This window comes from Pagrus pagrus, assembly GCF_965226575.1.
Source record: "Pagrus pagrus genome assembly, chromosome: 2".
Lineage (NCBI taxonomy): Eukaryota > Metazoa > Chordata > Actinopteri > Spariformes > Sparidae > Pagrus > Pagrus pagrus.
The window spans coordinates 2,014,239-2,027,912 of NC_140186.1; the positions used below are offsets into that span (position 1 = coordinate 2,014,239).

General features: G+C 41.9%; 1 protein-coding gene across 1 annotated transcript; it reads left to right on the forward strand.

Moving 5' to 3' along the window:
- Positions 1-703: 703 nt before the first annotated feature.
- Positions 704-8,107, forward strand: rab1aa (RAB1A, member RAS oncogene family a). Its single transcript, XM_084368142.1, has 6 exons — positions 704-866; positions 3,522-3,594; positions 3,728-3,823; positions 3,918-4,013; positions 4,802-4,933; positions 6,712-8,107. The coding sequence occupies exons 1-6, from the start codon at positions 853-855 to the stop codon at positions 6,907-6,909; spliced, it is 609 nt and encodes a 202-aa protein (XP_084224268.1). The 5' UTR covers positions 704-852; the 3' UTR covers positions 6,910-8,107.
- Positions 8,108-13,674: the final 5,567 nt, after the last annotated feature.

Consider the following 13,674-nt stretch of genomic DNA (forward strand, 5'->3'; position numbering starts at 1 on the left):
CCTTGGCTGAATTTCCCTAAATGTACCAGATAAGATAAGATAAGATAAGATAAGATAAGATAAGATAAGATAAGATAAGATAAGGTAAAATAAGTCTTTAATCCCTCAGCAGGGAAATTCAATAAGACTATATACACTATACACTTTATACATTATTTGCCTTTTACTCACAGATATGACCAAGGAGGACAATCACGCATTATAATTGCACCTATAGTTATAATACATACATGGTGTGTAGCAATGTACTTTAGAAAAGTATATAAAATAAATAGAAATATAATAAATAATACTACATACATTTACTATCATTATCATTTTCAATGCAGGGCTTTTATTTTTACGGTGTGTTACCAGTGCTTTTATTCACGTAACATACTTCCTCCAGTACTTCAACAACAAAATTCAAATACCTCTGTGCTGTGTTTTTTTTTATTATTATTTATTTATATTTATCGATTTAAAACAAACACAGTCTCGTGGAGGATATAAGATAAATAAAGGGGGTTCATATAAAAATGAAAATATAAGGATGAAGCTTATATCTTGTTCACTAGGCACAAAAAAATCTAAATATAAGCGGAGCAAAGACACCACAGTCCAACATGAGGAGCCTCTGTGCTGTGAACGCCCATTGCCAAAAGACTCCATTACCCATGATTCCCATGCTGTGGTATTTCCGGGTAGGTAATGCTGACAGCCATATTTGATTCGATTATGCTGCTCTGGCTGCGACAAACAGTTTAGCCAGCTCCTCACAGAAAAACGGTGTTTCGTGTCGCCTCCGAGGTTCATCTGCGACGGAATCCAGCTGCTTTCTCAGTAACAACAGTTCATAACCGGTAGTCAACGATGAATCCCGAATAGTAAGTGGGAGTTTTGATGACGTTTGTGACAGGTCCGGCTGAGCTGTCAGCTTAGCCGGGGGAAGCTAGGCTAACGTTAGCTAGCCGGGCGGACCGGTAGGCTGTGTACAAAATGAACGTCAGCTGCTTTGTCTTCTGTGCTAAGTTAGCGAGCTGAGGGCTGGGGTCGGCTGTGCGCACTATCAAATGACAGCGTTGATGTTGATCACAGAACTCACGGTCGTCAACATTTCCCGTTCAATATAACACCGATTGTACCGACTCATCGTTTGTGCTCCGTCTACGAAGCGCGTTAGCTCACTTACAGGAACTTAAATGGAAGTAGCGTTAGGAAGCTAGCATGCTAACCGAGGAGCTACGTAGCGTTACTTGACACTGTTGAGGATTTTGTTGTTGAGATAGTTGCTCAGTCAGAAACACAGTGACGGGTTAATGCTTCAGGACTGATTCCTGTCGGTAAACACGAAGCTAACGAGCATATCTTCACTGATCTGGAGTCGGATATTTTAGTATCATTTATCCAACGCAAACAGGAAGTTACTACATTTGCTGCTGATGTGGAGTCAGTTAGGTAATGTCAGCCTGAGTGTTGCTCCACTACACGGCTTAAACTAATAAGTATTTACATTATGGATCAATCTGTTGGTTGTTCTGGTTAACGGATTAGTTGTGTGCTCGATAAAATGTCCGGACGGTTGCGAAAAAGGACAAATGTGCAAAGAGACGTCCTCAAACTGTTTGTTTTGAGCGATCAACAGTTCAAAATCACCGAAATACTCAACTTACACTCACTTAAACCAAGAAAAGCGAGAAATCTCCTCATGTGAGGAGGTGAACATGGTCGTGTTTGGTGTTTCTGCGTGATAAATATCCAACACGTTGAATAATGTTCAGGGTTGCTGGTTTCAATCAATCAAACTTTATTTATATAGCAGCTTTCAAACAAACAAATGCTTTACAGGTGAACACAGCAACTGTAATAAAATGAATAGTTAAAATAATAACAGGACAAAAACAAGCAATAGAAATAATGACAGTAATGAAATAAAATATCAACGTAAAATGTAATTTAAAAAGTAACAAAAGAATAATAAGAACAACAATAAAAATCAGTATAAAATATAGTAAAAAGAATAAAAACTAAATAAATTAAAGTAAGTATAAACATTAAAACCATAACAATTATGAGATATTATATAAAAGCCGGACTGAATACATAGATTTATAGTTTATATTTAAAAGTATGAATATTTCCAGCTCCTCTTAAGGTACAACAGGTATGAGAATGACGGTTTGTTGTACATTTACTTATTCACTGTATTGAACTCTACCATGTTAGTGTTATTAACAAGTTATATACTTAAAGTTTATATTAAGTTTCATTTTACATGATGATAATAATAAAGTGTTCAACCAGAAAGACAAACCTTAAATGTGTAGTCTGTAAAGGGTCGCTGTAGATGACGATAATAATAATTGTGTTATGTACAGTAAGAACATGAAACTGTTGCAGCCATAATCATGTTGGTAATTAATCTTCTGTTGATCGACTGTTTTAATCAGCTGACTCAATGTCTTCTTGGACATTAATCTTCTGTTTAGCTGTATGTTGTTAAATTGTCCAGGTGTTGCTAGCAGGGTTGTGCCCAACAAGTGTTGTACTGACGAGTATGAATGGATGAGTGTATGAGTCATAAAACTAGTCTATTCAGTGTTGAGATGAATAATCGACTGACAGGAAATGTCAGTAAATTTGAACAGGTGAGTAATCATTGAACATATTCATCAGTTAAAAATGTTCTCAGGCTCTTTGTGAGCCGTCCTCTGTTTTATATTATTTAAAAAAAAGACATTTTAAGATGTGACGGATATTTTTCTCCGCTTTTTTCCAAATAAAACTTTATTTTTTTGTTTTTGTGACGTAACAACAGGTATCAGAGACATGATGATCACACATACGACACACACAACTATCACAACCACACAAAGCACAGCAGTGTCCTCTCTGGCAGTTACAGTAACTGTGAGTCGGGAGTCATTAATCGTAACAGTAATGACAAGAAGAATTAATAACGGCCATGATGCCGATAAAACAGAGTCGGTAATAAAATGAAAATAAAACGAGGGCGGAATTAAATTGATTGACAGAAAGAAAATCAATCGGTAAATGAACAGAAAACACACGTGGACCGTTTGTTGGACAAAAGAAGACATTTGAAGACGTCACTTTGAGCTTTATATCGTACAGCACAGTTTCCCAGAGCCCAAAATGACGTCTTAAAAATGTTTATTTTGTCCAACCAACCTTCCAAAACCCAAGAAGTCTTCAGTCACTGTCACAGATGATGAAGAAAAGCAGCTCACGTTTAGGAAGCTGCAGCCAGGAAATGTTTGACAGGTTTGCTTGAGATGACTCGCAGCTCTATTTGAGACCACGTGACAGTCTGTGTCGAAGATCTCAGCTTCAGTAAATGAGTCTTTGTGTTCTGGACCGTCACTTTGAGCTCTGGAATTTTTTATGAGCATTTTTTAACGATTGTTTTGATATTTTGTCGACTAAATGATTGATGGATGAAGCTGACGTGTAATGTTTGGTGCCCTGCAGGTGTTTTAATAATAATCCTGTGTTTCTGATTTCTCCTCCTCTTTCTTCAGTGACTATTTATTCAAACTGCTCCTGATCGGTGATTCTGGTGTCGGAAAGTCTTGTCTCCTCCTCCGGTTTGCAGTAAGTGTCTGTGTTTCAGCTGTTATTACATAACAGGCGTTTTCTCCCTGTCAGCACTGTGATGGTTGATAACCCTGCCGGTATCATATTTACCACCCAGACTCACCTGTGTGTGTGTGTGTGTGTGTTTTAGGATGACACGTACACAGAGAGCTACATTAGTACCATCGGTGTGGACTTCAAGATCAGGACCATCGAGCTGGACGGAAAGACCATAAAGCTTCAGATTGTAAGAGCACGGCGGCTGTAAACTGATAAGCGGTGATAAACTGTGGACTGTTTTGTGTCGGGTCGGACTGACGTGTTCTGCTTTGTCTTCTCAGTGGGACACGGCTGGTCAGGAGCGGTTCCGCACCATCACGTCCAGTTACTACAGAGGAGCGCACGGCATTATAGTAGTTTATGATGTGACAGATCAGGTGAGTGCAGCTCAGCTGGTTTAATGTTGGGATCTCACCAGGTCCTTAAAGAACTGCAACACCCCGTCATCATCCAGTCACACAGTAATGATGATTTAATTCGTTTGATAAGATAAGATAACAGCGTTTGTGAACAAAGAAGATAAAAAGTTCACCTCTAATGAAAATAAAACGCTGTAAACAGTCACAAATAAGAAGAGGAGAGTGAACAGTAGACAGAAAAAACTACTTAAAGAAGTGAAATAAAAAAGCAAACACTAAATGATACCTGACCCAGTGAACGTACGTTTGTTTTATGTCAAAAATGTAACTGAAGAAAGATCAAGAACAGCCTGATGGAGAAACAGTCGTATTTTCTTAACATCAAGAAGTATCTTGTTAAACGTGACAAAGTCCTGCTCATCGAAAGAATCAAACTGAAATTCAAAACATGAGAGAGAGAGATGTGAGAAAATGTATTTAATGAATATAACCAGCAACTTAATTACAAACCAACATCACATTTGGGGAAACCCCCGACATTAGAAACATCATCTCTCAAATGGTTCAAGTGTTTTATTAGAAGTTACATCAAGTCCGCCATGTTTTATCACGTCGAGGCAGCTGCTGGTTCACTTCAGCACAGGTTGGTGTGTGTTTATGTAATCAAGGAGAAAAGTGTGATTTTTCTCTCCATCAGACGTCGTAGGTTCTGGATGTCATTGAGATAAGTGTCTGACTGAATTGTTTCTTTTGTCAGACGTCGGTATCAGAGTTAATGTCCTCGTCTCTCTGCTTCCCGTCCTCAGGAGTCCTTCAATAACGTCAAACAGTGGCTACAGGAGATCGACCGCTACGCCAGCGAGAACGTCAACAAGCTGCTAGTAGGCAACAAGTGTGACCTCACAACGAAGAAGGTGGTGGATTACACCACAGCGAAGGTAAGAGGACATGATGGCGCTGCACTGTGTCACAGGATTATTGGATGTTTGTGTCTGCCGTCCTGCAGCTGTTTGACAGATCGTCTGTAGCTAACAGGATAATGAAATAAAGCATTAGCTGACTGAGCAGCAGAGTATCTCTGCGGTCTTCCTGTCGGAGCCTCGAACATCTGATGAGCTCAGTTGTTACTGTGAGATATGAGCGTGGAAAATATAAGCAGCAGGGTGTGGAGGTCCAGGAGCTGCTGACTGAGCTGCGTCACATCGAGGAAATCAAAGCGGCATAAACCGGTTTTATATTTACAAGAATTGAATTGTTGGTCTCAGTCAGTCACATGCAAACTGTTTCAGCCCGTTTCCACTGACACACTCACAGCACGAGTTAAAGGCGCCACCTCCACCGCGACCTAATGAACCAGTTAGCTTTATAAATGGTGGCACCAGGTGCAGCAGCTGTGTCAGGCCCCACCTGCCACCTCTGCAACAACCTACATGTCTTATAACCAGATCCGGAGTCTGCACCCGTCACTCACCAAATGAGGGTAAAAATCTACGTCGGTGAATAAAATAAATGAGGTCAGCTGCCGTCGGCCGGTTGTTGAAACAGACCGACATCTCTACAACATGAGGCCCGGTCCACATGTAGGAGGGTAGTTTTTTGAAAACTCCTTCCAGAGTGAAGAGACTCAGAAAGATATTTGGAAACGATGACGCAGACAAATTGTTGGTTTCCTGATTCAGTGTAATTAGTGTCTGTGGCGTCAAATTAGAAATTATGTGTCATTTGTAGAAAAGGAAATTAGTTATTATGATAATCAATTAATCAGTTTAGTGATTGTTCAAGTCATAATGTCAAAACATTTTCTGGTTCCAGCTTCTTTAATGTGAAGATTCACTGCTCTTCTTTCTGTGTTTTTTTTGTTTTTACTGAGGGTTTTTTTTTTTTTTTTTTTTTTTTTACAGTTTCAGCGTTTAAACAATTATACAAGTATTAACTGAAGTGGTTATGATACAACAGGCATTTTTGACATTTTCTCGACTATGAAAATGAAAACTAGAGCGGCACCCAATAGAGCGCATACCTCTGCCAAGGCCCAACAAGATCCTTTAATTTAATCGAGCCTGATCCAATATCAAGCTCAATCTGAGTCACTCGCCACCAGTAACTGCCTCACCAGGCTCCAGACTAATTGTCACATGCCTCAGTTTTTCATTAAGTGCATCCACTTATACATTTTAATTCAATGAATACATCTTTTTCTTCATCCAAGTCACACGCAACAGGAAACTGTGTTAAAACCCAGTTGTTAAAGAAATGAGCTGCTGAATTTCATCCACAGCAGCAGAACACCCTGTCACGCAAAGTGAAAGAAAGTGAGAAACGCTTCCTGGATCCGTCCCTTTATCAGAATCCTCACCAGAAGTTCATGGGGTCCAGAAGCTCTGGGCTGAGACACATCCGCCATTCAAGTTTTATGGAGATCCGTTCAGTAATTTTAGTGTAATCCTGCTGACAAACCAGCAGATCAACAGTGGCAGCCCTACAGTGGGCCTCTTTTGTTAAGTTGGCTTCAGAATATTTAACCCTGGAGTTCGGCTGAAAGTGAATTCTGGACCTTGAGAACAGCAGTTGGTAAAACCGCCTCACCACGAGGTCCGTTTAGCAGCAGGTCTGGAGCGTTCCTCCTCATCACACAGTCTTCCTCAGCAGATAAAGACTGCTCAGTTGTCGTGGTTTTTAATTCATTTAACTCTTCTTCTTCTTCTTCTTCTTCCAGGAATTTGCCGACAACCTGGGGATCCCCTTCCTGGAGACCAGCGCTAAGAGTGCCACCAACGTGGAGCAAGCCTTCATGACCATGGCGGCCGAGATCAAGAAGAGGATGGGCCCCGGGGCCACGGCCGGCGCCTCGGAGAAGTCCAACATCAAGATCCAGAGCAAGCCAGTGAACACCTCGTCCGGAGGCTGCTGCTGAGACCCGAAAACTGCCACGACCTGAATCCACCCCCGAGCCCACGACCAGTCTCAATGTTACCATGCTCCACAGGGAAAGAACCAGAGAGAGAGAGAGAGAGAGAGAGAGAGAAAGGGAGGGAAAGACACGAAGACTTTGAGTGGACCGGTTTGTAATTGTGTGTGCAGCTACAACACCAGATTTCCACCACACCATTTCAAAGTCAGCAATAGGACGGTAAGCCCATCCAAACCCACAGAACACACCGGGCGGTTCTTTTTCTTTACTTTACCAAAACACACTCATACTGGAAAAAAAATGACATGTAAACAATTTTTAACAGTGTGTGAAGTTAACCAATGAGAGAGAACACATGTATACAGCTTTTCTTTCTTGTTTTGTTTCTTTATTGTTGCCCTCCTTTGTTCAATGAGTCACTTTTCTAAAACTGAAAAAAAAAAAACACAAAAAAAACACAAAGTTGTCTTTATTCAGCTGTGGAGAGCAGCATGACTTTGGCCCCCAATCTCCTCCAACATATGATTAGTAAGCACTTCAAATGAAGCACATGCTTAAGCCAGCATCATGCATGTTAGACCTGATCACACGCTCGCCTCGGCCGCATGTGATCAGCAGCGAGCGGCTCAAACTTCACCCAGGAAACGCTCCGATAACGTCGCCCGCTCCAACCTCGCAGAGCCGCCCCCTGAAAAACCACGTGCCTTTGTGGCAGGAGATTTACATGACATTTATGCCTTCGGTGCTCCTGTGTTGTCGGCATATTTCCCCTCATATGCCCGCAGTCGTGACTTCTCAAAGAACCCACTTTGTATGATAGCGGTTAACATTCCTGTATATATCTATATTCGGCTCTGTGTGCTCTGCTGGTGTCCACGATACAATAAGCATGTGCTACATTGGGAGACGTGACGTCAGCCGTGTGTGTTTCTCTGCTAATGTTTCTCAACCAACAGCACAACCACAACAGGAGAAATGAAAACCACCATCCCAGCTCGAGAATAATCTATAAACTGTATATATTTATACATAAATGTAAGAAGTGATTTGCAAAATTGTGTAGAGAAGCAGGTGAAGCGAATGACATGATAAGTAGCTGGAATTAGTAATCTCGGCACGTGATTTGTGGCTGCGGACATGACATGACATTTTTGTGGCACAATGTCTACTATTAAAACAATGAAGGAGATCTTTGATAACCGCTCGTCCTCACGGTGTGTTTTATTTCCCATCTGCACGCTTCCTTCACACTTGTTGTCGGGCCTCAGCTGCAGCTTTGTTTGAGCCGGTCCCTCAGTGACCATAAGCTGAGAGGAATGATGATCTTTGGCCCACATCTCTCCGGCTGCACTGAAGGCCTCTGTTCGATTACAGCAGCTTTACTTCAGGGTTTAAAAACACAAATCACTTTAAAGTCACATTTCACAATATCACATATAATAATGCAGTAGTAGAAGGTAGTATAGAGTATTCTGCAGTTCAGTTTCTGTGACGGTTCCAGTTAAAACGCAGACGTAAGAGTTGACTCATTATCAGGCCGATATTCAGCACATTTCTGAGTATCAGTATCTGTGATATTTCTGTCAGATTGTCGATTAAAATAAACGTATTTAAAAAGTTATACTTTGGCTCTGATGCAACATCCCCTCACACAATGTCCCGCCCACAACACTCTCTGATTGGTCGCAAAAAGTAGCAGATAAAGGAAATACCCAAGTAAAGTACCTGAACATTGAACAGCACTTGAGTAAATCGTACTTCATCACTGGTTGTTGAATATTTCGGTCCCAGTTTTCAGTCTCAGTATCAGTCGAACCACTAACTTCTAGGTTTTTTCCAGACACACAATATTTATCTTGATATTTTGAAATCTCCTCCAGGCACTTTATAAATGTTCAGCTGGGCAACAAAATCAAACATCACATTATTTTTGACCGAATACCTCAACATGGATGAACAATATTGAAGGTTTGACTATTGGTACTTTCACAAAATATAAACACAATGAGGTTTCTGATCAATAATCATCAAGTGGGTAAAGACAAGTATTATAACAAGTAGAACAGTCAGTAGAAACACTTCACTGTAATGCAGCCTTTAAAACCAGGTAAAGAAAACATTTAACACGACATAATCCAAAATCCAAGAACATAAATGGTCTAAAACTAAAACTATTAATACATCTGACCTCTGAGAAAAACATTCAAACTCCTGAAAGGAGCTCCACATCCTCTCAGAGTCGAGTCACTTTTATTTATTCAGCATGTCTCAAATCACACTCATCAGACCAGAGCTGTGGGCCTGGTCTGTGTCTCAATACTGTCTCATATTGAGCGATGCTTTATTTATTTTACAGGAACTGACAGTTTTCTGATCTGTTTCTGAGGTAAAGACTTCAAGTAAAGATAATCATAGAGGGAACTTTACTGTTGTAACGTCAGCGTACCAACATGAGCCCTCGCAACCCAATAACCCCACAGCACCACGATGTGGAAGTTAAACATCTTTCAGTTGGTCTGAAAGTCACAGCTCACAGTCAAACAAACAAACACAGCTTATTTCTTCTTCTCGGGACATTTTCAGCAGCAAAATGGAGGATTTGAGCTGATGGGGAACGTCAGGCAGGCACGCTCACCTCTGCCTCTGGGTTGGGTTGCCAGGTACGACAACACACATCCCAGAAACATGATTGGAGTGTTGTTGATTGCGTCTCATTTGTACGAGATAATATTTAAACAGCAGCTGAAAGAAATGGTAGAAAAGGTTTAAAAAGGTCACATAAGTCCATGAACTGGACATGAAGGGTTGGGGTTACAAATGAGTGTTGACGTGTGAGAGGTAACAGAGTGAAGGAGCTTTATTTTACCGTGTTCCTTTAAGGGCTGTGATCACACCTCGTCACTCTCACATTAACACAATGTCCAAGTTTTCAAGTCAAGTTCTTCAATAAAAGTATCAGTAATACAATACAGAAGTATTTAATTACGAGTACAAAGTACAGAAGTATTGGCAACACAATGTTCTTGAAGTATCAAAAGTAAAAATACTCAGAGTGTCTGTCAGTGTTGTGCTGTTAATATACAGTATCATATCATGATTGTTATTGATTTGTAAGCAGTAACTGTAGCTCTTAAATTGAGTACTTAGTTACTCTGTCCACCACTGGTGAAGTCCGGTCTGATCCACCTGAGACAGAACCAACACTGAGCTCTGCTGATGGTGTGACGTGAAGTTACGTGTGTCCACCAGCAGAGGGCGGCGTGGCTTCCTGCTAACAGTAACAACAGGATCAGCTGATGCTCACAGTCCCTTTAATGGTGCTGTGGACCTGCTGACAGCTCTGATGGTAAATCCAGGACGGAGCTGAGCGTCTCTACAGGGCGAAGACACGACTGAGTACTGACCTCCGTCCAGGTCCAACTTCTGCTGAAGAGGACGAAGTGGTGTGGTCCAGATCTGTGGAAGAAGTCAGTAAGTATTCACATCTGAAGTACAGAGTACAAATACTCTGTCAGTCAGAGTTTTACTCAAGTACAAGTAAAAAAAGTATCAGAATCAAAATATACTTCAAGTACACAAAGTAAAAGTATTAACTACAGAAAAAATAACATTTTATATAAATCTGACATACAAGTAGTGCATGATCATTTATTAGCTGGTTACATTTTGTATTATTAAAGGAATTATTAACCCTAACCCCAACAAAATCGAAACAACAAGTCAGATGAAGTCTCGTCGTCCACAGAACATTTCTGGAGCGTCACAGTAAAACAGAGTTGAATAACTGAAGCTGGAGACTTGATTGAACTTTAACTCCAGAAATGTTGTGTGGATTACGAGACTTCACCTGACTCCACATCATCAGGAGGAGATGATGACTGAGTTTACATTTTTGCGTGAACTGTTCCTTTAACTATAGCTATGAAGTGAACGTAGTGAAGTAAAGTACAGTGTTTACCTCTCAGATCAGAGTAGAAGTCTCCGTCGCTGATGAGGATCTATCTGACGTGACTCAGACGTTCACAGACGAGGTCGCGTTTTAAAGTTTTATCCACGATACGTTTGGTTTAATTCGCCGACAGGTCATAAAATGAAACGCACCGCTACCTTCAGTGAACTTGTGGATTTCTCTGGTTTGAACATTGTTGGAAACATTTGTGAAAGTGAACACAACTCAACAACATGTAGAAGACAAAGTGTCGTCATTACAAGTTATATCTGTGAGAATACTTTGGTGAAGCTGGTTCAGTGTGTGAACTCCTCCCTCACTGAGCAGCTCTGATGAAATTAAGCAGCATCGTTAAAACTCAACAGAAGAGGGGGAGGATGAGGTCAGCCCCCCCCTCTGAGGCTGAACCCCCCGATCTGCTTCAGCTGCACAACAAAACACACAGCGAGCGAGCGAGCGAGCTTCACACCGCCTGAGGAGAGAGAGAGATGTTGTGGTCTGAGCTTCTGAAGGAATGAGAGGGAGCAGTGGTGGAGGAGGAGGAGGTGGAGGTGGTGTGTCTGAGTAGCTGGGTCTGTTTGCTGGTTTGTAGCTGGTTGCTGGGTGATGGTCGGGGGTGCTGGTGCTGGTGGTGGTGGGGGGGGGCATCTGTGACAGCTGCAGAGGCTGAAGCCAGTCACCCTGCTGCTGCTGCAGGAGGAGGAGGAGGAGGTGGAGGAGGAGGTGGAGGAGGAGGTGGAGGAGGTTACTGTGAGTCCATGAGTGAAGTTCAGTCTCACAGTCAGTCTGCTGCTCACCAGCTGATCTGACTGACGGCTCGCTGTGAAGACACAGAGCCGCAGTGTCACACACACACACACACACACACACACACACACACACACACACACACACACACACACACACACACACACACACACACTGAAGGCCTCATTACCAGCAGCAGCACACGACTCAGCCTGACTCATCTGCTCACAACACGACACTGTAAAATCCCAAAAGTTACACAGTAACCTCTGAGCTCTCCTCCCGTCAGTAAACCGATCCGGATCAGAACAGAATCTGATGTGAGTCCAGGTGTTTACTCCTCCAGAAGGTCTGGATCTGCACTAACCCACAAAGCATGTGGATTTTAAGAAGCAGGGTCGTTTTCTTCAACACTTAAAGGAAAACTTCATCACAAACATCTCAGTTCCTTCTTTTGTTCCTTTGTTGAAAACGTGAAAAAAAAAATCAGGATAAAAAAAGTGTATGAAACACAGTCAATGTTTTTCAGTAACATTTTTTTCCCATTGAAACAAATGGATTTTTGTTTTCAATGAGAGTTTTAGTTTTTCCGTCCGAACCAAATGAAGAACAATTTTTTTCCACGTACACATAAAAAATTTACTTGGTTCGTAACTGAAAAAACTAATTTCTACTGAAAAAATAGTACTTATTACTCAGTTTAACACACAAATTTATTTATTTTTTCCTCCTGAATATTTTTTTTCACATGTTTTCAGTGATGGACAGAAAATAAGGAACTCATCCTTGCAAAACTTTTTGTTCCCACCAGTTCTCAAGTCATAAACACAGAGAACAATGTAGATGAGACTTGAGAAAATGGATCACGTGGATTAAACTTGCCCGTCAGGACGTCCGTGCCAGCGAGAGCAGTTAAACTTCAGTATTCTGCCTCCATTCAGACGTTACCACCTCTCTAAGCACCTCTGCTCTCGGTCGTGGACACCAGGCCGACCTCCTCTCTGCCTGGCTGCAGCTCCGGGGTCGAGTCGGGCGAGAGGAGACAATCCTCTGATGGACGGACGCCCACTCCCTGAAACCTCAGACTGGTACTTCCTGGTTGGACCTCTGTCTCTGCAGACCGGGCCGATCCACGAGTTAAGGACCTTTTCTTGGTGGTTTAGTTCCTGGAGAGACGAGGTTTTCATATCCATGGCAACAGTGTAAACATTAAGCGGTGCATGATGTGGTGGAGAAGCCAGCAGTGGAGACTCGGAGGACGGGAACAGGTCTGAATGACTCTGAGCTGCATCAGGTTCACTTTCTTAATAAACCGAGTGATTTTTCCCTGACTGACGTGTTTTCCATCCCTCTTTTGCCTCTGATCATCATACACTGCTTGGCCAAAAGTATGTGGACACACACATTGAACTCTTCTCAGCAGATGATGTGCGAGGTTGAGGAATAACTTCATGAAGCAGGCTGGAAAATACTTTGGTAATCCGTCCAGTATCTGTGAGGTAAACTGATCTGCTCCACTTTATTTTTTTCTGGAGCTTCACAGTAAAACAGAGTTGCAGCAGTCTGCTAAACAACTGAAGCAGCTGCAGATGATTTAAAATGGAAAAAAAACAACTGAATGAACATTAAAACTTTGCCCACTTATCTGATAGCACTTCCTGTTAGCAGCGAACCTGTGGATGTAAGACAACTATCACTGGGTTACTGTGATACTGAAGAAAACTTAAAAACATGATGTTTCTAAGGCAAGTTCTGCACATGTAATGTTGGTCTGATGGTATGGAGCTCAGATCGCAGCGCTCACATACGGGATTTCCATATCTTTACACACATGTTCATTTAAAGGGGATCAGCTGCTGGTGCTGTCTTTTTTGTTTTTTTCATTCTGGCCATCTGGCTGCAATTATGTCACGCTCTGCCTCACTCGGCCTGACCGGCACATCACTGAGCAGCTGCCTGAGAGCAGCAGCACCACGATCACAAGGACCGAGGTGCATCTGCTGCAAACCTTCCTGCAGGAGGATGAAGCTCAGGGCTGGAAAAACTGCCTGTTCGGTCGAACTTGTCCGACC